The following is a 24,837-nucleotide window of genomic DNA, read 5'->3' as shown; positions in this document are numbered from 1 at the left end:
TCCCCCCCATCACTTAAGTGATATTGTCAGTCACCCAACACCGCAATCAAACAGGGCAAAAACAAATTGTAAAAGGAAAAGATTGCAACAGTTTTAAGGAAGAAAAAGAAAAATGCAATATAGAAAATGAAAATAAATGCATGAAGACTGAGCCAAAAAAAAATCCGAAGGCCACGACTGAGTTATATGGAGCAGCTAGCTGTCAGTAACAGACTCAGAGCTTTCCAGTTGAGTGGGTGTTAGCTCTCTGTCTTGGCGAACTGGAGAAAATTCCTTTAATGGCCGTATACAAGATTCTTTGAATAGTGCTTGAGAGCCACAGAGGTAGCCTATAACTCATTAGGAACAGAGAGCCACAGAGGTAGCCTATAACTCATTAGGAACTGAAAGATCAGAGAAGCCAGATTTAGAGCCAGTTTTCATCGGTGGGTGGGACCTTCTCCAATGTCCTAGGCGAGGATGGATTTCCTTGAGGTAGGCAAAATAGGGAACGTTTGTTTTGTGGGTTTTTTCCCCTGGCAATAAGCGAATATATTTTTCATCACCACGCCTCCCGTACTTCTGTAGCCAAATATAAAATAGAGACCTTGAGTCCCAGCACGGTTCACCAGCCAAAGACTTCAGCAGGTCCTTCCAACACCCCCAACCCCGCCCTGAGTTCCAGCTGGGGTCGAGCCTCTCCGGAGTCCTCCGGGAACCTGGACGAAGGGAAGCAACTCCGGGGGCCCGGGCTCCCTGTCCTCCAGGTCCTCCAGCTCGCGGGCGCGCGGGCCGGGGGTCCCGTGACCTGCGCGGGGTCGAGTGCGCCGCCTAAGCCGCGGACTTCCGCTTCCCCGCGCCGGCCCCGCGCTGCCAACCCCCAGCCGCAGGGGAGCTCCGGGCCCCGGGGGTCGCCGCCCTTTGCGCTCCCCCGCGGGAGTGCGGGGCGGAGGGCCGGCCCGCGGCGGACGTGGGTGTTAAGCGGCTGCCCAGGCGGCGGAGGCAGGCAGCGCGGCGAGCCGGCGGGCGGCGGAGCCCGAGCAGCCCGCGCGCGGCCAACTGTCCTGGCGCGGGTGAGCGCAGCCCCACAACCGCCGCTCCGGGGGGCGGCGGGAGGGAGGGAGCGGGCGGGGAGCGGGCCTATGCGGGGGGGGCGGGGCGACCATCCCGGGCAGCCGGCGGGCTTCTGGGGTCCGCGGCCCGCGCGCCGTCCCCGCGCCCAGGTCGTTACGGGCGCCGAGGGCCCCGGGCTCGCCGGACACTCCGGGGCTCGCCGCGGCCTCTCTTCCGTAGAGTCACCTGCCGGGAAGGGTGTCCTCTTTGCCCCGCGGAGAGTCATCAGGCCTCTGGGCACCGCGCCGCCCGTGCCCGGGCCCGAGTAGGGGGGGGTTATGAATGGGAGACTCTTGCAGGTTGTTGGGCTGGAGTCCGAGGACGAGAAAGCGGGAAGCAGTCTCCCTCGCGGGTCCTGTGCCCCCGGGATCCGGAGCCTCGGAGCGCGATTGCCTGGCCCACGTGTTAGCGGGCAGACGTGCCGGCATCGCAGCGCCTTGGGTCCGGCTCTAGTCCTGGGCGGGAGGGCAGCCGGGTCGGCTTGAGCTCCACCAACCCTACCTGGTGGAGCAGGCGGACTCAGAGCGTTCTCCCAGGCGAGAGACCCATTTCCCCCCGGAACAGAAGGCTGTGCGGCTGGCGATGTTGTTTCTCTCTCCGTCCCGGAGTCGGACCCACCTGTGCTTGCAGGAGACGTAAAGGGGCGCTAAAAGGATTCAGCTTTTCAACTGGCTCAAGACTGAGTTTTAACTTCTGACCAGTCTTGCCTCCCCCAAACCGAATGTATTTTTCCAGACTTCTTGAAGCCGCCTTCTTAAACCACACAATAATGTGAGTCAGTTGCTGAGTTAATCTGTTAGTTCCCATCACTGTTTATTTAGTGTTTTAGCAATTCTATGAGTCTCTACTTGTGGGATTTGATGCGTTTAAGTTTGACTTACCGGAGGGGGTTAAATTCACAGCGATGACACATAGTAGGATCTATGCCTTTCTTATAAACTAAGAAATAAATGTTGGCACCCCAAGAAATTCAACCGACGGAGAAGCCACATGGGTTAGGCCCTGTGTGACTCTCCCCACTTGCCTTCAATTTTCCTTGAAAATGCAGGGTTCGGTGCTTGTTTTTTTGCGTTTCTTTTTTGGTCAGGTTGGAATACTCTGGAATTAAGCATTGCTTGGTAGGCACAGACCCAAAAGGCAAGACTTGAGTCCTCTGACTACTTGTATGACCTTGGAAAAGCTCTTGCTTTGTGGCCTCAGTTTTCCATCTGGAAAAGGAAGAGATTGGGATTAGGACCCTCATAGCCTTCTCTAGGTACAGGATGGCCACAACCTCGTCGTCAACTGTAGTTACTGATACTGCCTCTCCTGTCCTATCAATAATGTAAAATGCATGTCTTGTCTGTTTCACTTAGTTGCTTTTTCAAGTCCAGTACTATGCTTTTGTGGTTGCTGGTTTTAAATTTTTTTTTTTTTTCCAAAGAAGGAAGATTCTTGGTGTCTGATCATTCACAACAGGCGTCAAGTGGTTAAAAAAGACTTCTTAGTGGATAAAATGATTTTCCGCTGTTGTTTAGGTCCACGTTGGAATTCATTAATAACCCAGCTGGCCCACCACCCTCCAAGAGGTGGCCTGGTGGGAACACAAAGGTCTTTAGTGTGATGAATAAAAATTGTTCTTTGGTATTGACGGATAAGTCACTTATTTAGTTTGAAAACCACACAGAATAGGTTGCTGAATTGATTATCTTGATATTAGTGTTAATGAGCCACCTTTCCTTTTTAATAAAAATCTGTATTTTTATATTTTTAAAGCCAATTTCTCTGTTAGTTGATTTTTGTCTAACAAGAGGAGTAGACTCTAGTTTTGCCAAACTTTTTAAGCTCTAGCCCAAACATGCTGAAACATGCATGAAAATTTCATGGGGAGATGGTGGGCGAGTAGAAGGCAGGCCAATTGCACTGATACCTTGACTGCCTTTTTCTTTCTTCCTTCCTTCCTTCCTTTCTTTCTTTTCTTTTCTTTTCTTTTTTCTTTCTTTCTTTCTTTCTTTCTTTCTTTCTTTCTTTTTTTTTTTTTGCAAAAGGGAGAACTGATCTCCCAGCTCCCAGAGGTTGAGGTCCCAGTAACCAGGCAGCAGTTCTAGAGAAAGGCTGCAGAGGCTTCACTGATGGTGAGCTCTGGTCTCCTTTCAGGGATATGAGACACCCGTCATAAGCTCCGGAGAGTTGCCTTCCACAGAGACCAGCAGAGGAGTGTGCCAACATGAAGTCCAGTCCTGCCATCCAAGCTGCCATTGACCTCACAGCGGGGGCTGCAGGTAATTCCAGGGGAAACCCATCCTCTAGTCTTGGAGTACCTGCTACAAGTGGGATCCAATGAAGGCAGGGTGAAAATATTGCTTTCGTCACTCCCAGAAGCAACATGCTTTCTCCTTGGAGGGAATCCATGTAATGGAGGGAATCCATCTAATTGAAGAGTAATATCGTCTTCTAAGAACGGCAGAAGGTAGAGCAGTTCCCTTACAATAAAACTCTGAGTGTGGGTGCAGGGGTGGGAATGTCCTCAGTTCACAGCTGGAAAAAAACCTCACAGCTCAGAGTTGAAGTCCTTTGTCCATTGTCACACAGCTGGCATGTGCAGGTGACGTGGGATTTCACTCTAAGCCTGGCAGTCTTCAGAGCCCTTGTAGTCCAGAATCCTACTATGCCGTCTGTCCAGGGAAGTCCTACTCACTGTCCTTATTGCTGCCAAGGCAAGAAAGGAGGACACTCTTTAGAAATGTCTTTGGTAACTGAGGCTGATTTTTGATGGTTTCTAAAGCCCTAAAAAGAAAAGACAGGCCCTAGGATTTGCCAGGGAAGGGTGGGCTGGGCAGGGGCTGAGCCCCAGGGCAGACTGAGGCCTCAAAAGGCACAGGTAAATACTCCTGGGCAGCGCTTGCAACACACAGGCCAGTCTTTAGATATGTCACCTTTACTCAGCCTGAGAGCAGTAATTGGAAGTGTGTCCCTGGTGACTTGGTTCTCTAGGTTCCTGTGTTATTTTAGCGCCAGAGGAGTGCTGGGATGCTCCTATTTCCCAGATGAAAACCCTGGTTTACCCTTGCCCCTTACACTGATTCCCTTTTTTAAGAAGAAAAAAATTTTTTATTAACATATAATGCATTATCAGCCCCAGGGGTACAGTTCTGTGAATCGCCAGGTTCTTACACTGACTCTTATAAGGGCCTCCAGCTCCTGGGAGTGGAGAGGCCAGAGGGGTGAGTTGCCTTTTCTCCTCTTATCCAGTGGGTCCTTCCGGGTCAACAGATCAGGTGCAGCCAAGGGCCACCAGGGCCACCCTGGTCATCCCATCATTCCCTTAACTGTGAAAAAGAAGTTACAGTTTAGAGAACAAAGTATTTTCTCCTGAACCAAAGGTAGATGGAGGTAGGCTAATTGAGAAAGGCTATAGACAGTGCATTACAGACTGATAAGAAGTACAGGCACCAGCTCCCAGTTTAGAGACCACAGGAGTGTCCTGGCCCAGGAGGAGGGGAAACTAAGCGTGGCCTAGGTGTCCACTGGCTTCTTGTCTGCTGAAGGCCTTGGGTCAGTCCATACCAGCTGCAGCTGATAACCCATGGTCCAACCAATGGCCCCATTCACCACTCCCACCCCCATGCCAACCCCCAGGCCACATTGGGATGACCCTGACCATGGGAACAGTGGACCCATTTGCCTGCCTCTGGCACCCTCTTAACGGTCCTGCAAATGCTCTGGGATCAGTTTTTGTCTCCACCTTAGGGTGGTATTTAACCACAGGAGAGATCCTCAGCTTTTGGAATTAAATGTCAGTCAGTCTGCCAAAGACATAGAATCTGATGTGATCGAATATTCTTTTTCCTGGAAAGGCATTTCTGTGTGGACAGGTATTTGCGTGCGCATTATGTGCTTTATAGTAAATTTTAAAGATACAGATAGCAGTTGTATTGTTGGGAGTCTGGTGTGTAAGGTATTGGGGCATGTTTTTTTAAAATATTACCATGTTTGGGCCCGTCTACATATGGCCTTTAATTCTCCTGATAAGTAGTTGGGATTTCTTCCTGCCCTGGTCTCAGGGGGTCACCCGTCACTGATGTAGCATGGCCCTGCAGCATCTGACTTTGGGGGACAACAGGCTCCTTGGCAGGGGTCCGTGCCAGGTGGACCTGGCAGGTGAGGGGTGAGAGGTGAGGGACTCGTTGGCTGGCAGGGGAGGCTTGTGTTCGTGACCTGAGAACTTCTACTGGGAGGCGCTTGGCATGCAAACGGGAAGCCATAGCCCCCTTTGGATGGGTGGCAGTCCCCCAGTGTGGAGCTAGGAGGGCCTGCAGAGACCTTTGGCTCTGATGCTCACTATATAGTGTAAAGGACACCCTGAGAGGCCGAGTGCATTTGCCCATGATTGTGCAGCTAGATGGTGTCCAGAGACAGGGCTAGGACGTTGGTTCCTTGGTTCCTTGACTGGTGCTGTTGTTGTCTTTGTTTTAAAACTCCCATAATGGTGGCTCTGTAGCTCAGGGGTTAGAGCACTGGTCTCGTAAAACTCCATAATGGGCAACGGCCCTCCTGGGGGTGGAGGTTAATTAATCTCAAGCCTCTGCTGCCAGCTGTCTGGATTGGGACATTGGGCCATCGTGGACTTGAGGTGATCTCGGTGTAGTACACACATGTTCTTTTCCGTGTCCCTCCTTTTCTTTGAAATAGACCTCCCCTGTCCAGCAGGTTTTTTGGTCCAGTTCATCTGCTATAAAAAATGCTGGGAAGCTGGCACTGCCTGTCTGCTAGTGTAGGAGAAATTCCAGAAATTCCAAGCAGCTAGGATGGAGGAGGATTTGAAGAAGATAGGTCACTGTATAATGTTGAAATGAGACAGTGTGGAGCTCAAAAGTTAAATTCCTTCATGAGGAATCTTGGTCTCCCTTTAAAATATGGTAGGTTTTTTTTCTTCTTTCTTTTTTAAAAAATTTTTTAAATACAGTAGTATTTTGACAACTATAACTCGCTCCCCGTTTTGACTTTGTTGCTGTATGCCTTAACTAGCCTAGCTTCTCAATGTGACCTAGACCATTGATGTTTATTCTCTCATGCCAAAATTCATGATTCTCTTGGCCATCTGGATGTCTTCTTTTGGAAAATGTCTATTCAGGTTTTCTGCCCATTTTTAAATCACAGTGTTGAGGTATTTGTTGTTATTGTTGTTTTGTGGTGTTGACTTACAGAAGTTCCTTATATATATTGAATATTAACCCCTGGTCAGATGCATCATCTGCAAATATCGTCTCCTGATGCATCATTTGGAAATATCCCCTCCCGTTCAGTAGGTTGTCTTTTTGTTTTGTTGATGGTTTCATTCACTCTGCAGAAGAGTTTTATTTTAGTGTAGTCCCAATAGTTTGCTTTTTTTTTTCCCCCTCACTTCAGGAGACCTATCTAGAAAACCGTTGCTAGGCCCGTGTCAGAAGTCTTACTGCCTATGTTTTCTTCAGTTTTATGGTTTAATGTTTGTGTTATGATCAGTTTTATGGTTTCAGATCTCGCATTTAGATCTTCAATCCATTTTGAGTTTATTTTTGTGGATGGTGGAAAAAAAAAAGTTTCATTCTTTTGAATGTAGCTGTGCTGTTTTTCCAAATACCATTTATAGAGGAGACTTTCTTTTCCATCATTGCATATGGCTGCTGCTTCTCTTGTGGAATAATTGACCCTATAAGTGTGGGTTTATTTCTGAAACTTTTTAGTTATTTGTTTTTAAAGATTTTATTTATTTATTTGACAGAGATCACAAGTAGGCAGAAAAGCAGGTAGAGAGAGAGGGGAAACAGGCTCCCTGCTGAGCTGAGAGCCCGATGCGGGGCTTGATCCTGGGACCCTGGGATCATGAACTGAGCCAAAGGCAGAGGCTTAACCCACTGAGCCACCCAGGCATCCCTGAAAAATTTTTTTAAAAAGATTTTATTTATTTGATAGAGAGAGAGAGAACACAAGCAGTGGGGAGTGGCAGGCAGAGGGAGAGTAGAGGCAGGCTCCTCACAGAACATAGGAAGCCTGATATGGGACTCGATCCCAGGATCCCGGGGACATAATCTGCAATCACCCAACAAACTGAGATACCCAGTGCCCAGTGTGAGTTTATTTCTGGGCCTCAATCCTGTTCTTTTTTTGATTTATGTGTCTCTTTCTGTGGCAGTACTGTACTATTTTGATTACTACTGCTTCGTAGTGGTTTTTTTTTTGGGGGGGGGGAGAAGGAAAAGGTTTAATATAAAGATTTAAGATTCACATCAATATAAATGATAAAGTTACCTTTCTCTTGATAAGAGCTCAACTTTTGCCTTTCTCCTTTTAACATTTCTTGCCATATTTTTTCCTGTGTTTTTCTGTTACTTTCACCCCATCTCTTCCTGTCTATGATCGTATTGACGGATTCCCTCCATCTCCCTAGTAGTTTACACTCGATCTTTAGCAAAAGGGCAAGAGGTGATCCCCAGTAGTTTAGAAACTAGACTTGTACATAAGCTACAATGATTAAATTCATTTTAACACACTCTTTAACTTTACCAACATCTAGGTAGTATCCGTAACCTTCTTTTCCTATATTCCCCAAGAGCACTGTTAGCTGTTCATCTTCCTGAGTAGAAATGTGGCATTTTATTTTCCTGTTTTCTTTTTTTGATGTGGGAGAAAGATAATCTACATTGTGTGTATGTGTTTATAGTCACCCTAGATTGCTAAAGTATATCCTCCAGTGATTCTTTCAAAGAGGGTATGCAAGAAACAAACTGAATTCTTTCATATCAAAAAATGTCTTTGTTTTCCTTCAGAATAAAAAATGCCACTTTGGCTGGATGTAGGATTCTAGATGTTTAAATGTTTTCCCCTGCAGAAATTTTATGTTACTGCCCCATTTACTTCTAGCATCCAGAGTGTCCAGTAAGTCCGCTGTCAGTCTGATTCTTGTTCCTTTGTAGGTTCACGCTCCTCTTTCTGGAAGACTTTATGACTTTTTTTATCCCTGGAATTCCCAGATATCTAGGAGTCTCTGTTCATCAATCTTACTGAGTATTTGATAAGCACTGACAGTCTCAAGACTTGAATTTTTCTTGGCACCTGGGTGGCTCAGTTGGTTAAGCAACTGCCTTTGGCTCTCAAGTCATGATCCTGGAGTCCTGGGATCCAGTTCCACATCCAGCTCCCTGCTCAGAGGGGGTCTGTTTCTCCCTCTGACCCTCCCCCCTCTCATGCACTCTCTCTCTCTCATAAATAAATAAAACCTTAGAAAAAAAGACTTGAATCTTTCTTTAGCTCTGGGAAGTTTTATTCCATTCTTAATTATTTCCTCTGCTTCATTCCCTTTATTATCTTTTTTTAGAATTCCTGTCAAATGGATGCTGGAGCTTCTGGATCTCTCCTCTATCTCTGGATCTTTCTTTATTATCTCTTTGGCCCTTTGCATTGTAACCTTAGAACATTCTTCATGTTGATCTTCTAGATCATTCCTTGTCTCTTCAAGTATGTCTCTTCTGCTATTCAGAGCATCTATGGAGTTCTTTATTTTGAAGACATCTGGATGATAATATTTAATATTTCTAATCTCCTCTTTTATCTCTTTGAAGTTATTAATCCACTTCTTCTAAAATTTTCTTCTCTCATATTATCTGTTTCTTTAGGTGTTGGCACCTTTGTTTGCAGAATTTTGTGTGTTTTCCTTCAAACTATGGTGATTCCTGATGGGTGTCAGGTGATTCCTCATGGGAGTACTCAAATTTGTACATAAATGCCTATTCTGCTTACCAGAACTTATCTCTAGTGACTTTGAGGGAGAGGCCAAACACAAGGTTAGACATACTGTCCCAAGTCCTTGATTTATGAGCATATCTGTTTCCTCTTTATTCTGGGGTTTTTGTTCCATCCAACGTTTCACCAGTTTTCATCTAAGTCCCAAGCCACATAATTTTAGGCAATTTCTTTAAGTCCATTGGAGGCGTCTCTTTTCTCAGTCAGGAAGGCAAGTCTTTACATGTTCTACTTCATGGTCCTCTCCTTCGTCCCCCTATAAACCTACTTCCATTTCCAACCCTGAACTTTCTTCCTCCTCTGGCTCAGAATCTTCTACTTCTTTAGTTACAATAATCTCCAAGGCATCTTTGGTCATTTCCTCAACTCCATGCTTCATATTTACCACAGTATGGTATTGGAAGGTGGAATCCTTTCCTCACATTATTCCAAAGCCACCTCTTCTCCCTTCTTCCGTGCCTTCAAGCCTCCTTCCTCCCTCCTCTTCTAACTCTGAGCCGTCTTCCTGTCGAAGTTTTTTCCTTCCACTCTGAAGATCCTTCCTCCTGAGTCTCTGAGTTCCTCAGCTCCTCTGCCCAGCAACCTTTAACTCTTTAACAAATAGCTCAAGCCATCACCAGTTTCCTCCCCAGTTCCATGCTTTGAGCTTACCAGTTTTATCTACTTTTTCTTGAATTTGTATCTTCTTCCTTCCTTTTTTCATTTTGTGGGAGTGTATCTTTCAGTAATTCTTTCATAAATGATCTCTGGCTGGTAAATTTGATGAGTCTTTACGTATCAGAAAAGGCCCTTCACCACCCTTAAGGCCTAAATGCTCATTTAACTGGATATAGAATTTAAATTCAAAATCACTTTCCCTTAGAATGTTGAAGAAATTAACTCCATTGCTTACTAATATTCAGTGTTGCTGATGAAAAGTCTGCTGCCAATGCAAGTCTTGCTCCTTCATCTTCTCTGGAGGTTTGTAGAATATTTGCTTTATTCTTTAAACTGAGAGGGATATTTTTCCCATCTTTGCTTTGACCAGTTCGTCCTCTGCAATGTCTCTCTTCTCTCTCCTGTTTCTTCTGTAGGATGCTCTGTCTCTGCGTCCATCAACTGTATTGCTTATGGCTTCTTCCCCACTTCCCACGACTTTTTGTGTTTTTGTGATTCATCATGGGGCAGTTCCTTACCTTGGTTTGACTTGTATGCTTTAGCTTCATCTAATTTGCTAGTTACTTCTTTTCCTTCTAAAAATCAAATTTTCAGTATCCTCAACTATTTTAGAGTGTGCTTCTTCTGTTTTCTTAATCCTGTTTTTTATGTGACTATATCTTTTATTTGTTACAACTCCTTTTTGGTATGAGAATTCTTTGGATTTTTCATTCTAAAATTTCCTTCAGGTCCTATTTTAAAAAGGATTTTAAGTTATTTACTTGAAAAAGTGAATGAGCACAAGTGTGAGTGCAAACAGTGGGGGGAGAGGCAAGAGGGGCGGAGAGAGAGAGGGAGAAGCAGGCTCTCTGCTGAGCAGGGAGTCCGATGTGGGCTTGGATCCCAGGACCCTGAGGTCATGACCTGAGCTGAAGGCAGATGCTTAACTGAGTCACCTAGTCTCCCCTCCTTCCAGTCATTTTTAAGAAATTGTCTTATCTTTTCAACCACTAAGTCCAGGTTTTCTATCAAGCCTTTAAACTTCCTCATGATAACTACTGACGTGTCTCTGCATTTTCAGTCTAATACCTGAGCCATCTTCTGGTCAGTTTCTGTCAACCGAATTCTTTCCCCATGGTGATATTTTCCTATTTCTTTGTGAAAGTCTAGTAATTCCTTCCTTCCTCTCAAGATTTTACTTTTAAGCAATCTTTTTTCCCAATGTAGGGCTCGAACTCACAACCCTGGAATCCAGCGTTGCATGCTCTTCTGACAGCCAACCAGGCATGGCAAGTCTAGCAATTTCTGACTGTACATGAGACATTGTTGATAAGTATTCAAAACAGAAGTATTTTATTTTTCTGAAGAGTAATTTTTGTTTTTTTTTTTTTTTTTTTCAACTCTCCCAAACTAAAAAATATTATATACATCTATATATATATATATATATATATATCATCCAGTGAGAGTCTTCATCTTCAAGGAAGTTATTTGCAGAGCAGTATTTGTCTTCAGCACAACTGTGTCTCAGTGCCTCAAAAAGGATCCAGCCTGAGGACACATACACACACGCACGCGTGCCCGTGCGCCAAAGGCTTTGTAGTATATCTAGAAATCTGGAATTGCAATACCTCTATCTTTGTTGTTCTTTCTCGAGATTGCTTTGGCTACTCAAGAACATTTGTGCTTCCATACAAATTTTAGGATTATTTGTCTATTCTTTGAAAAATGCTGCTGGTATTTTGGTAGGGATTGCACTGAATCCATTGATTTGCTTTGGGTAACATGGACATTTTAACAATGTTTGTCCTTCTAATTCATAATCATGGTACAATGTTCCATTTGTGCTGTCTTCAATCTCTTTCTCATTGCTGTATAACTTGCAGAAAACAGGTCTTTTACCTCCTTGGTTAAGTTTATTCCTAAGTCTTTTATTCTTTTTGTTGCAATTTTAAGTGGGATTGTCTTCTTAATTTCTTTTTCTGCTACTTTGTTATTAGTGTAAAAGAATGCAGCAGATTTCTGTATATTTTGTATCCTACAAATTACTTCATTTATCAGTATTTATTTATTTGACAGAGAGAGACATGCAGCAAGAGAGGGAACACAGCAGGGGGGGAGGGGAAGAAGAAGCAGGCTTCCCTGCCGAGCAGAGAGCCTGATATGGGTCTGGATCCCAGGACCCTGGGGTCATGACCTGAGCCGAAGGCAGATGCTTAATGACTGAGGCACCCAGGCACCCTCTTCATTTATCAGCTCTAATAGTTTTGTTGTTGTTGTTGTTTGTGAAGTCTTCTTTTTGTGAAGTTCTTTTTTGTGAAGTTTTATTTAAAGTAGACTTCATGTTCACTGTGGTGCACAATGAGGTGCTTGAATTCATGACCATGAGCGTAAGACACGAGCTGATATCAAGAGTTGGATGCTTAACCAGCTGAGCCACCCGGAGCCCCTAAGGTTTTCTGTATGTACTATCATGTCCTGTGCAGATAGTGACAGCATAACTTCTTCCTCACCAATTTGAATGTGCTGCTTCCAGTTGGCCAGGATGAGAGAAGAATTAGGCACAAAGAAGTCACTGCAAAAGACTGGGAGCAGGGGACAACAGTCGAAAAGGACTGCTGCCCCGAGCAACTCCACAGTCTCACTTTTATTGGATAGAAAACAATAGCCAACAGGATTGATGAAGGTCAAACGTTAATCTTGTCTTGCAGACAAGCAAGAAGGAGGATAAAGTTTATAGTTAACCAAGCACATTCATAGGACTCCTCTAACTAACAAGGGGCGCTTCTGGGAAGAGAAAGGAGCGACAACGGATAAGGGAAGCAGGCGTTTTCGTGCCACCCTGAGCTGACTGGGCGTTCCCGGATACTAGGCTTCCCTGAAGCAGGCGGCATTCAGCCCTGGGCGGGCCCGGGCGTTTCCAGCTGCCCGGCTTTGGTGAAGGGGTGGCCTTCCGCCCTGAGCGAGCCGGGCATCCCAGCTGCCCAGCTTCATGGTCGTATATCATCCTTCTCCCCAAAGACCTGTTGTCAGTATATGTATTTCTTAAGGCCATATCTAAATGTGCTTGGTAACTAGTAAAATCCTCCAGGGGTTACAGTTTAAGTAACAAATTGTTCTGAGGGGCAGCAGCATGAATGCCTTGTATTTCTCATGTGATTGCTGTGGCTAGGACTTCTAGTACCATGTTAAATAAGTGGTGAATATGGACATCTCTGTCTTGTCTCTAATCATAGAGGGAGAACTGTCTGCTTTTCACCATTGAGTATGATGTTAGCTGTGGGTTTATTATGCTGAGTTGTGTACCCTCTAAACCTACTCTGCTGAAATCCATCCATTTCATGGTGTACTTTGTCAGATGCTTCTCTGTATTTGAAATGATCATATGGCTTTTGTCCTCTTGCTAATTGGTGCAATCCACTGATCAATTTCAGAATATTGAAACCACCCTTGCATCCTTGGAATAAAGCCTGCTTGATCTTGCTGAAGGATTTTTTTTTTCCTGTATTGTTGAATGCCATTCGCTGTTATTTTATTGAGGGGAATTTTTGCAGCTGTGTTCATCAGACAAGTTAGCTTGTAATTTTTTTTCTACTATCTTCACTTTTGAGGTGAGGGTAGTGCTGGCCTCCTAGAATGAATTTGGAAGTTTACTATTTTTTTGGAATGGTGTTTGAAAGATAGCGATTAACTCTCCTTTGTGTTTGAAAGAATTCACTTGTGAATCCATCTAGTCCAATTTCGTTTGTTGGGAGGTTTTTGTTTTGTTTTTTGATTACTGATTCAATGTCATTACTAGTAATTAGTTTCTTCAAATTTTTTTCTTTTACTTTATTTTTTCTTTAGATTTTATCTATTTACTGAGCATAAGCAGGGGGATCAGCAGACCGAGGGAGAGGGAGAAGCTGTCTCCCCACTGAGCAGGAGCCCAATGAGGGGCTCGACCCAACCGTGGGATCAGGACCTGAGCTATCCAGGTGCCTGATGGGGCACCTCTTTTGACACTTTGAAAGTGAAGATGCAGACGTTCCCTGACCTATACCGGGGCCTCACCGGCTGCTGCCTGAAGACCTACTCCCAGGTGGGCTTCCGCGGCCTCTACAAGGGGACCAGCCCAGCGCTGATCGCCAACATGGCTGAGAACTCGGTCCTCTTCATGTGCTCCGGCTTCTGCCAACAGGTGGTGTGGAAGGTGGTTGGATTGGAGAAGCAGGCCAGGCTGAGGTGAGTTGTGGGCACTAACACTTTCTTCCTTTGTTTATAAAGAAAATGTTGTTGCCCAGTCAAAATTTGTATGATACCTTATGGGAAGAGTGTTTCCTTTTTTAAAATAACCACATTGTTTCTGATTGTGAAGTTGTCATGTAAAACTTGTAGAAGGCTGGTCAGTAATGCACCATAAATAAGGAGGTGCCCTTACGTGCTGCTGTTCTTCAGGAAGTTGCTTTTCAGATGCCCTGGTGGTACTGCTTCTCTTGTGGGCACCAGGGCTGGACGGGAGCCACAGGTGCAACTTGTGAGCCGAGCTTTGGGTTCCCCTTCATCAGAGTGCAGAGGACTGGAAGAAGCTGCCTGAGCCAGACAGGGTGGAGAGCAACTTGGAATTTTAGGAGGAGCTGGAAGCGTCTGTGAAGATGCGGATGGACTGACTCTTTGGCCAAGTCAGCCCAAACATCAGACTTCGGCTTGTGCTGCGTCCTCCCTTGCATATTTATTTACACAGAGACCATAGAGGATTCAGGAACCACTGGCATGTGTAGCCCTCCCTTTTTTGAACGTTGATTTATTTTAAGTCATTAAAAATTGTATCAGGTTCATGGTTGGGCAGAAGCCGTATGGGCTGTTTCGGTAGGAACTGGAAACCCATTTGCAACTCCGGTCCCACCGGACTATAGGCCCCTTCTGTGCAGAAGTGTTCTCTGGAGACGCCTAGTGATCTCAAAGACGTGCCCTTTTGTTCGCAGGAGTTTTGTCTTCATGGATGGAACGTGTTTTTTAATAGCTTGGGACTGGGTGGAATGACCCAGGGAGATAGCATCTGAAAAGGGCTGCACATGGATTCCAGGACCTTCCACACAGAAGGGGTCATGAAGAGGAGGAGGAAGTAAAGAAAATTAGCAAATTAGCAGAAGAGAAACCAGGAGAGTGGGGATCTCATGCTAGAGACTGACAGAAAGAACACTGTAGCGACTGTCACTCTTCCTGCTAGAGGGGGAATCCTTCTCTGGGACAAGATGGGAAGTTTAGGTCCCCTCCGACATTCCCAGAGGAGGATGCCTTATGGAGAAGATGGAGGTAGGAAGCAGCCACATGAGGTCCTGGAGGAAGTCCTACAGCCAAGAAGCCATTCTGTTTCATGTGGTCTCACCCCGTACCCTCCTCTCCAATCCTGGTGAGGCAGGAGGGAGCTGCGTCTTCATCGCACAGAACGAACAGTGTTTGCTTATTACCTGGCAGGGAATGGCCACCTTAGAGTTGATGGAGCTGGAGCACCCACACCTGTCCTGTTTTGTTCATCCCTTCTCATGATCTGTGAGAGCAGCAGAGCCCCTACTGTTCTGTTTAAAGGTGGGGACTCCCATTTGCAGATACTGGCTTAGGACCCTATTACTTGAGCTCATAACTGAGCACAGGACCGAGTCCCTGTCCAGTACTCTTGCCGTAAGACCAGAGTCGGAGAACTGGACTGTGTTAGGATTCAGGTCTAAAGCAAGACCTGGTCAGTAGAGGCAATGAAAGGAAAGCCCTGCTTGGAAGAGCCTACGATGAATTTCAGCAATGATACTGTAAATATTTGCATGTCTTTGGCTTGAATGCCTCCCCGAGTTCAGTTCTCTTTTGACCTTTGTCCACATGGGGTCCTAACAGCAGGAGGGTTCAGGTACAGGTTTGTTGAATGGGTGATAAGCAGCCGATTCTTACCAAATCCCATCCTGTGCCTGCTGTGGTTTCAGTTCTGGGTCTAACGCCTCTCCTGCAGGTGCAGCCTGGGGCCCCGAGTGCCTCACTGGGCGCCCAGGTAGGGGAGAGGACTCAAAGTCCACTGCAGGTGTGCTTTGACCTTGCTGTTGCACTAGAACAGCGTGCTCATACTCAGGCTGCCGACTCTTGGGCTGAAGGGCTTCCACACCGATCGATGCCATCTTTGTTCCCGCAAACCTGGCTGTTCTGGCTGCTGGTCAGCAAATTGATGAAGGGTGCCCAAGGGAAATGAAGCCTGGATCTGCCTGCTGGCTGAAAGACTGCAGAAGCCACCTGAAGCATTGGTCTTGACAGTCCGCTGAGTAGGTGTGAACCATGTTGGACAGTTTCCATTCGCTAGAAGCTGAGCGCCAGCAGAGTTGCATGTCGCCGGGTAATGGCCTCATACCCGATTCTCTGAAATGAGAAGCAAGTCTGGAACACAAGCAGGGTCTCCCTCCTGGAAGAAAGCCTCGCTCCCCACCAACGCTTCTGGAAGCAGACAGGCTTGGGCCCGCCCTCCATCTGCCCATGGCCCCAATGCCAGGTCACCGGGGACCAGAAGGTTGGGGCTGAGATTGGAGGCAGCCCTTGATTTTCTCTTCCTGTCTGATGTCCGTTTGTGTGACTGTTTAACGGAACCCCGGACAGTCGCATGTGCTCGGTCTGTAAGGCTTTTGCTCACGGTTTGGGGAAAGCTTGGGAGGGGATCTCCGTAGCTGGGGAGGGGGTTGCCTCACGGGGGTGTGGCATCCTGGTGGTTAGGTGACGCAGGCTGCTGGCTTAACAGGTGAGAGTCAGGGAGCCAGTCGTCCTGTGAGCAGCTCACTCTTCCTGCCCAGTCCCGGGTGCCAGCAGAGCTCTTGTGACCGAACACAGTTCTCTATCAATACACACTTTAATGATATTTCCTAGCTGTTGGATAGTTCAGGTGAGAACAGTTGTCCTAAAGTAATAGGATCTGTGCTTCTCTGAGATTTCCTACCTGCAGAAGCCTCATTTTCAGAATTTGGGACCCTGAGTTTCTAGAATCAGCCATTCCCTGCCTGCCCAGGGTTGAGCCAAGCCTGCCACAGGGGTGGAAGTGCCAGCCTCATCCCCAGCCCCCCATTTCCCCAGCCCTAAGCACAGCTCCCTGTCTCCCTACAGCACAGTCTGGTCCGTGATGAAGAGCGTCCTCAGGAAGGACGGCGCCTTGGGCTTCTACCACGGCCTCTCCAGCACCTTACTCCGAGAGGTGCCCGGCTATTTCCTCTTCTTTGGCGGCTCCGAGCTGAGCAGGTCGTTTTTTTTTGCATCAGGAAGATCGAAGGATGAGCTAGGTAAGCATTTGGCTGGGCTGGGCCGGGCCGGCCCCCACACTAGCCTGCTTATTGCAGAGGCTATGGGGGTCTGCTAGGCACGGAGGTTTCTGGAGGCTTGGAAAGGACCTTGGCACCTTCCTCTGGGTGCACTCATGTCCTTGCCACGAGGGTGAAGCTGTGCATCCCAGACTTCTTTACTGGAGTAACATTTTAGGGGAGAATATAGAAATTACTTTCCTGTGGGAAATCACCTGTAAAGCATTTTGCAATAAGCATAAAACTTGGTAACAAATCTTGAGTGTGTTTCCAGAGGACTGAAAAGTGTCATTCTTTCTAGCTTGTGCTGTGTACCTGCTTGACGCAATCATGTCAGTGTTTGGCTTGCATGAATGATTACTTGTTAATTCTCAAACACATCACTTCAGTGTTTTTGGCTTATTCTGGGGTTAGGCACGCTCCCAGGCTTAACTGTCGTGTTTAATAACACAACTTTGGCTTTCATGGTAAAGGAAGGATCAGGGCTGTGGGGCATTAACATAATGAAATACTACAGACTGAGAGGGTTGGAAAAAACATGACCTGTGTTTCAGTGGCCACTGTTCTCATTCCCATGGGGTGGGGGGCGGGTTGCCATGTTGCTGAGGGCCTGCTGGTTCTGTGTGGGCCAGTCCTTCGGAGGGCAGGCCAGGAGGGCCACAGCGCCACAGTGACCAGCACTGATATGGTCCTGTGATGTGGGGCAGACCCAGAGTGCCACATGGGACCTTGTGTCCTCTGAGCAGAGAGCCCAAAGGGGGCTTGATCCCTGAGATCAGGACCTGCACTGAAGACAGATGCCTTACTGACTGAGCCACAGGTGCCCGAAGTATCAGCATTTTTATTTGCATCTACCTGCACCCACTACCACCTTGACCTCTGGAAATGCTGTCCTTGAGACAAAAATGCTGTTGGCTGCTTTCCTCCTCCAGGCCCTGTCCCTTTGATGTTAAGCGGTGGAGTTGGTGGGATCTGCCTCTGGCTTGCTGTATACCCAGTGGATTGCGTCAAATCCAGAATTCAAGTTCTTTCCATGTCTGGAAAACAGGCAGGATTTATCGGAACCTTTATAAGCATTGTGAAAAATGAAGGTGAGTCTGCTCATTGCAGAAATGGAGTGGGTATGTCTAGACCGGTCATTTCGCTGTAACCCTCGTGGAGGTCGATCTCGTGTGTGTGGTTGCTCTCTTCCCCTGCCCCCTGTCCTTCTTCTAGCGCCCCTGCCTTAGCTTGCTTCCATTCTCCAGAATGTGTGCTGTCCTTGTTCCTCGCTTCTGGGCCAGGATTCTTTGTTCTAAATAGCCCGGAGGGAACTTTAAAACTCCAGATTGTGCCTAAGGGGACAAATGCTTGGAAGTCAGCACCCCTTGTTCTATAGAGTATAGATAGTATCAGAAAAGGATCTCTAACAGAACCACTAAAGGATTTAAAAGAACTTGCTGCAAGTCCGTAATGCTCAGACTTCCTGATGGTGATTGGCTCTGAATTTTGAGAGTTAACGTAGGAGTATCAAGATTTTCTAGGAGATGTTTGTATAATGCCCGGATCGTGCCTCTGGTTTGTAGTGACCTGTCCTTTCAGCATCTGCTCTACATCTTCCACCTCGGGATGTGAACTTCTCGGGCTGGATTTTGCGAGAGAGCGGCCACAGGGTGTGGAAACGGTTCAGTTCATACTCCAGAGTTGCATAAAGCCTCGTAGTTGCACAGAGCCCTACGCCTCCCTCATCCACTTGGATCTTCATAACAGTCTGGGCAGTGCCAGCTGTGGACACAGGACTGTGCGTTTGGCCCAGTGTCTTGTGATCCTTGTCCTCCCGAATGAATCTGTGAGGCTGCTGCCCTCCTGTATTCTGGGGCTGCTTCTCTCTGCCCAGGTGAGGCCTCGCGCTGCCCAGTCCATGTACCAGGAGCGAGTCCAGGACTCGTGTGTGGTACCTGAGCATTGCCAAGATTTGCTGGAACACTGGATGCCTGGCCTCGTTGCCGTGAGCCTCCCTCCTTCCCGTTCGTCCAGGGACACCTGGACAGAAGCCCTTCCGTCCCTTGTCGGTATTCAGTGTGTTGTCTGGATCTGTCGGTGTCCAGCCCTGGGCTCTGCGGCTTCATAGGGTCTCTCTGAGAAGGGGCATCTCAGCCTTTGATCACTTCTTGTCTTCTAGGAATAACGGCCTTATATTCTGGACTGAAACCCACAATGATCCGAGCGTTCCCTGCCAATGGGGCGCTCTTTTTGGCCTACGAATACAGCAGGAAGCTGATGATGAGCCAGTTCGAAGCCTACTGAAGTGTCCTGGCAAAACGAGGTCCAAGTCTAGGCACGTGACCATGACAGTTCCTCTCAGGGTTTCACGGAGTACAAGACCAATGGGGAATTATTTTGGTTTCATAGGAGTTCTATTTTTTGGTCTTCCCTTATTCTCTAAATCTTAAGCTTTGTGAAAAGGGCCTCCATTTTATCCTATTAATTTCTGCCCATAATCATACTGAAATTGAACTCAGTTGCTGCTCTTGGACTTGGTGGGACATTTAGGGTGAGCCGCCGGCCTTGCACAGGATCTGAAAGGCTAAAAATAGTTCTCTCGGGACTTTGCATAAACCTGTATGTGTCCGTGCAGCTTGCATGGTTACATGTTAGAAAGGCGTCATTTGGTTCCATGTTTAATTCTCAGAACTCACCAGAAAAACTCTGAGGTAACCATGTTTCATGAAGATGACTATGAGTGATTCCTTACTCTAGATGTAGGCTCTCATTTAGAACCTTAGTACATGCACTGTGCTAAGTGGCTGAAGTTCAGTTTTTCTGTGGTGCTTGACAACTGAACTATCTGTGTAGATTTTGTAGAGAGGAGAACATATCCGCAAACTGTTGTGGCTTCCATGTTCACGATTTAAGTAAGGAGTAAGCCTCTTGGACTTTCTCAAGATGTTGTACTGTTAAAATAGTGCCATTCACTTCCTAGGTGGGATCATCTTGACCCCTGACACATTGTGAGGTGTGGTGAGAGCAGCACGCCCCTCACCTGTGCCAGCTCCCCTTCTCTTCCAAAGAACTCCGCCTCTGCTGGGCCTTAGGTTGAGGGAGGTGCTGAGGGGAGGGGGCCCTGCTGCTGTGCTTTGTGAAGGCCCATGACCGCCAGCAGGCCTGCTCTTCCGTCTCTGGGTCCTGGCCTGGGTAGGATTGCAGATTATTTCTTTGGACCGTCTTTGGCCTGCTGATGCACTTTGGCCCACTCACTCACTCACTGCCTTCACCGACCAGAAACCCTTCCCGGGAGCAGAGTGCCAAAGCCAAGAGAAGCCCTTGTTCCCTGTCTGGTGCCTGAAGGACAGTGCTCGCGGGCAAGGTCCTCTTTCAGATGGAACTGGACAGAACCGAGGGCTTGTCCTCCACAGTGAGTGATGTTGGGGTGACACCTTTGTTTACATTTATCTCAGGATCGCTAACTGCCATGTTTCTTATTGGGTTGGAGCCTTTTACATTTGGTACTGGCAGTCCGTGGATTTTCAGGATTATATATAGGGAGTGACTTTACAAAGCAATGAAACAAGCCATGTAATTTTATTAAGCTATGCCATACGAATGCACTAACCACCACCACAAACTCCAGGTCACCTGGTGGAAGAGGGTCCCTTCTTGTCCCCACTTAGGCAAGCCTCATCATAACGTGCTGCTCCAAGACCAGCAAGGGCTCTCTCAGAAACCATTGTTCTTAAGCAGGCTGACTCTGCTAACATCTGTCCCGTGTGTGTCTGTCCTTGTTGGCACAGTGTCCCCCTCGAGTGAAACCTCTGGTTTCCTGAAGCTTTTTGTTCTCTGCAGAGGCTCTGTGCTAACTCTAGCCCACGCGCCAGAAGCCAGAGGGTCGGGGCAGTGAGCAGCTGCTCTTTCTGTATACTGCAGCTGTGCAAGTTGGCCCACCAGCAGCATTCTTCTTCTGCCTGGTTGTGTGGATGGGGTTGATGTAGCAGGAAACTGTTCTATTTTTTAAAAATAGCTATATTTCCTATTATGTTTTGGATAATTCTATTCCAGGGTAGTCCGATCTATTTGAAAAAAAAAATATATATATATATCATTCTGATGTACCATGATGTAAGATTCTCGACTTGTTCAAGGAAGTATTTATGTCAGGATGTAAGGAGGCAAGCCTGTAAATTGTCCTTATGTGAGCAAAAGCACAAGAGTGTAGCAACTCAATGGCCAGGAATTTGGATGCATCTTGGAGGGTTAGGGAAGAGGAACCCTAACTGTAATCTTCTTTCAAAAAGGAAGTCTTGAAAATTGGGGTTTGCTTCCTTAGTGCCAGCTAAGTATCTACCCCCCACCCCTGCCCCCTGTCCATAAGTCTGCCACCTGGTCTGCCCCTCTGGCTTATGGCTGCATGCATGTTCAAGGGAACAGTACAAACTGTTTAGCGGCAACATGTGTTTCTGTAACACGAATTACAGCAAGTAATGTAGTCAGCGCTTTTCCTAAAGAGCCTTTAGATGGGCTGTTGCACTGGTAGCTGAGACCCTTTGAGGGCTGTTTGGAGGGAAAAAGAGCACCTGCATCCAGGCATGTTCATAAATAAGGATATTTTATTTATATAATATATAAATATATAAGCATATACATAATGACGTTAAGGTACTTAGAATAAAAAAACAACATACAGCAACGAAGAGCATAGGATTCCCTGTGGACACTGGACTAACCAGTGTTTGTAGTGAAAAAATGATCTTCATAGAGTTCCCTACATTTACATGAAGTTGGCTGGGAGCAGAGTCTGTGTCAGGGGCTGTACTTTAATAGGCAGACATTTCCTTTGACTTCACGGTGATGTTACAAAGAGAAAGAATCTGCTGTAACGTCTGCTTATGTTTACCCAGATTCTCTTGTCCTCCAAGGACTGACTATGTAATTGAAGCTTGTATCACAAGCTCAGCGGGGACTGTTTATAGGAACGGTCCTATGGGCTCAAGCCTCGTACTTGTGCCAATCAGAGGTTTGTTAAATAGCTTAGAAATGACCTCTTTAATCTGACATTACACATGTGAAAGCAGGGACTACTTACCCCAAAATACATAATAAACCTCACGCAATATTGTGAGGAATCATTTTAAATGTTATTTTGATATGAAAGTTCTTTTAAACTCTTAACTTTGGCACACAGTCCCCAGGAACAGTAGTTCTCTCAACTCTGGCATACCTCCTTCAGGAAAGAAAAAGGACCACTAACCTTTTATAATGTATATACTTAAGGTGTCAAAAATGTGTATGTAAATGTACTGTAAGTATACATGCATGGAAGGAGGGTTAGGAGACCTTAATGTGTGGCAGGGATGGTGGAGAACAGGATTCTAGTATCTCACTTCATAAAATACAGCTCGACTGCAAACTCCTCATGTAGATTTTCCATGTTTTTTTTTTTTTTTTTTTAATGGGCATTATCGATTTCATTTCGTGGAAGGTAAAGCCTAGGAAAGAAGAAACATGTTTTTCAAGCACAGAAGGCTAACCAGGGTTAGTCTTAGTCCCTCTCCTGTGCCTCAGTTGGCACATACAAGTGGAAGGGCTTGGTAACATCTGGGATGGCCAATGTTGGGGCAGTCAGTAAGGCTGTTTGTAATTCCCGAAATGCTCCTTCTGCCTCAGCTGTCCACTCTACCATAGTGAGTCCTCCCTTAGTTCACAGAGAGGTCGCACCATCTCTGCGAACCGCGGTATCCACAGCTTGCAGCAGCCGACCGTCCCAAGGAACTCCTTCATGGAGACCGAAGCCTAAATAAGTGGCGTGGCTCTGACAGAGCTGTGTTTGTATTGCTGACCCCCGATACCCTTTTCCCTGCAGAGTCTGCAAGAGAGCTCTTGTCCCCCACAAGCAAGACCCATAGTCCTCAGTGGCTATTTCTACTATTCCCACTAACTCAGTCCTCCTTCAAGTACTAGAGAACTAGAATTCTAGAGAACTTCCAGACTCAGGAACGAATTTTTAGATAGCGAAGAAGAAGTTTCTCTGGAATAATAATCTTCAGTTAGTAAAAAAAAAAAAGATTTCCCAGTTTAGTCACTGGAAAGTTATTTTGAAATGGGAGACTATTGATTTTGTTTTTTAAAGATTTTATTTATTTATTTGACAGAGATCACAAGTAGGCAGAGAGGCATGCAGAGAGAGAGGGAGAAGCAGGCTCCCTGCCTAGCAGAGAGCAGAGAGCCAGATGTGGGGCTGGATCCCCAGACCCTGGGATCGTGACCTGAGCTGAAGGCAGAGGCTTTAACCCACTGAGACACCCAGGTACCCCTTAAATAGTATTTTTAATCTTATATTTAGCTTATGACAATGAGAGTATTTGCCATTGTCATTACTCTGAACATGAGTGTGTAACTTCTGCTGAGAAGTCACAAAGTGTACAAGTGTTACTCTTTACATAACAAATTTCTCAGCATCAGTGGTTTTGTTTTCCTATTGAAATCATCAAGCAGAACTGCCAACAACTAACAGTGTTGATCAAGTTAAAGTTTGTGCCCCCCTCCATCCCCTGCTTGCTCCCCGTTATGGGAGAATCTGTTCAGTAGTGAAATGGTATGTGTGTGGAAGCAAGTGACCTCGGTGGTTCCCATACCAGATGGCTCCCCTTTGATCCCTGAAGCCGGTCTGAACACTCGCTCAGTCAGTGGTCCGAAGCAGGAGCTCCACTACAAGAAGTACTGGCCTGGGCAGTGTTTCTTAATTTTGTGATTTTCAAGGGCCATGAGATGAAAACTCTCTCATGTGTGGGTATTCTTGTCATTAATACTGACAGTCAACTATCAGTGTAACTGCTGCTTGTAGAAATGGATGAGGTCTTTGGACATAAAGTGGCATCGGTCTCCGGTCAGCACGATGTAAACTAGGTTGGAGGACTATTGTCTAATTTATATAGTAAAAAACCACCTTTCCTTAAATTTTGATAGGAATGGCAAGAAAAAGCCATTTCTTAAAGTATCCTTTGTGTCGTGAGCGGAGGGTTATAGAGGTTAAGTGCTGTGTGTCTAACGGCTCTAATTGTTCACCATATATAGAAAGGAGGGAAAAGGAGGAATTTTAATCTCTTTGGAATTAGTTTTTAGTATCATTTTTACTACGAAAGTTAACTTTTTTTTTTTTTTAATTTTAGGATCTTCCTAAATATGACAACTGTCCATTTTTCTTTTGGTTCCATACATCTTTTGTACAAAATAACAGGTATGGCTCTAGTAGAAATGGCTTAATCTCCAAGATCTGTGTAAGGCAGAATCGCACTCCTGCCCTCAATTTATAGAAACCAAGAAATCCTCAAGTCCCCCATTCTTCATTATGTAAAATATAGGGTTAGTGTTGAGAACCACTGTGGCCTTATCCTCAAAGTCCATGGATTGTCATGCTGTTTCCGCATCATGAATGATCTCTGAATGTTCACACGGAACTCAGAACCGTAACCCTAGCTAATGGGTGGATAAATGGAGAAGTTCAGTTTGCTCTTTGCGGCTTCCTGGATTTATCATTTACACTTGGTCTCAGAGTGCAGCCATTACACATATAATTAAATGTGAATCATTGTTTCTATTAACTTGGAATACTGTTTACATTTTTAAAAGGCCAACATGTTTGGAGGGTATGGTACTGCACTGCTGAAAAGTGAAATATTCCCTTTTCCTTCAGAATTTAAATGTCACTGTTGAACGTGTGTCATTTGATTTGCAGATGCCGGGACACACTACGAAGCTCAGTTTTAAAGTTGGCATTCACATTCAAAAAACAGTATGTGATTTGTTGGGCCCCAGAGGCTAAGATGGCGCCGGGTGGCCTTCTCTTCCGGATCGGGAACCCACATGGCCGACCACAAAGGCGCCAAAGTGGCGGTTTCGGTTTCCCATCAGTTTCATTTCCCGCGAGCCTCCACCCCCTGCAGGGCGTGTCTCTCCCAATTCCCGCCGACAGGGCACATCCCCATTGGCCCCCACTTTGCTGACCTCACTTCCCTTCCCTCACCCCATATAAGCCGCTGCCCTGCTCAATAAAGCGAGATCCTGCTTCGACAGA

General features: G+C 46.2%; 1 protein-coding gene across 8 annotated transcripts; it reads left to right on the top strand.

The window, feature by feature from the left end:
• The first annotated feature begins 450 nt into the window (after positions 1-450).
• On the top strand, positions 451-24,837 carry LOC123389771 (mitochondrial ornithine transporter 1-like). Of its 8 annotated transcripts, none has more exons than XM_045072302.1 (7): positions 451-474; positions 3,229-3,353; positions 13,336-13,713; positions 16,600-16,772; positions 17,723-17,881; positions 18,952-19,107; positions 23,933-24,837. In XM_045072302.1, exons 3-6 carry the CDS (start codon positions 13,508-13,510, stop codon positions 19,074-19,076), a joined length of 663 nt encoding a protein of 220 aa, XP_044928237.1. In that variant the 5' UTR covers positions 451-474; positions 3,229-3,353; positions 13,336-13,507; the 3' UTR covers positions 19,077-19,107; positions 23,933-24,837. The 8 variants fall into 8 exon arrangements, 6 of the variants coding, with proteins under 6 accessions (XP_044928237.1, XP_044928236.1, XP_044928240.1 ...); XM_045072301.1 differs by lacking the exon at positions 451-474 and adding an exon at positions 1,781-1,863; XM_045072304.1 differs by lacking the exon at positions 451-474 and having other exon boundaries at positions 3,140-3,353; positions 13,336-13,570; positions 13,670-13,713.

This window comes from Mustela putorius, unplaced genomic scaffold (genome assembly GCF_011764305.1).
Source record: "Mustela putorius furo isolate JIRA1106 unplaced genomic scaffold, ASM1176430v1.1 tig00004013_pilon_pilon_pilon, whole genome shotgun sequence".
NCBI classification, from domain to species: domain Eukaryota; kingdom Metazoa; phylum Chordata; class Mammalia; order Carnivora; family Mustelidae; genus Mustela; species Mustela putorius.
Note: the sequence above shows the minus strand (reverse complement) of the source record. Positions and strands in the feature narration are given on the sequence as shown.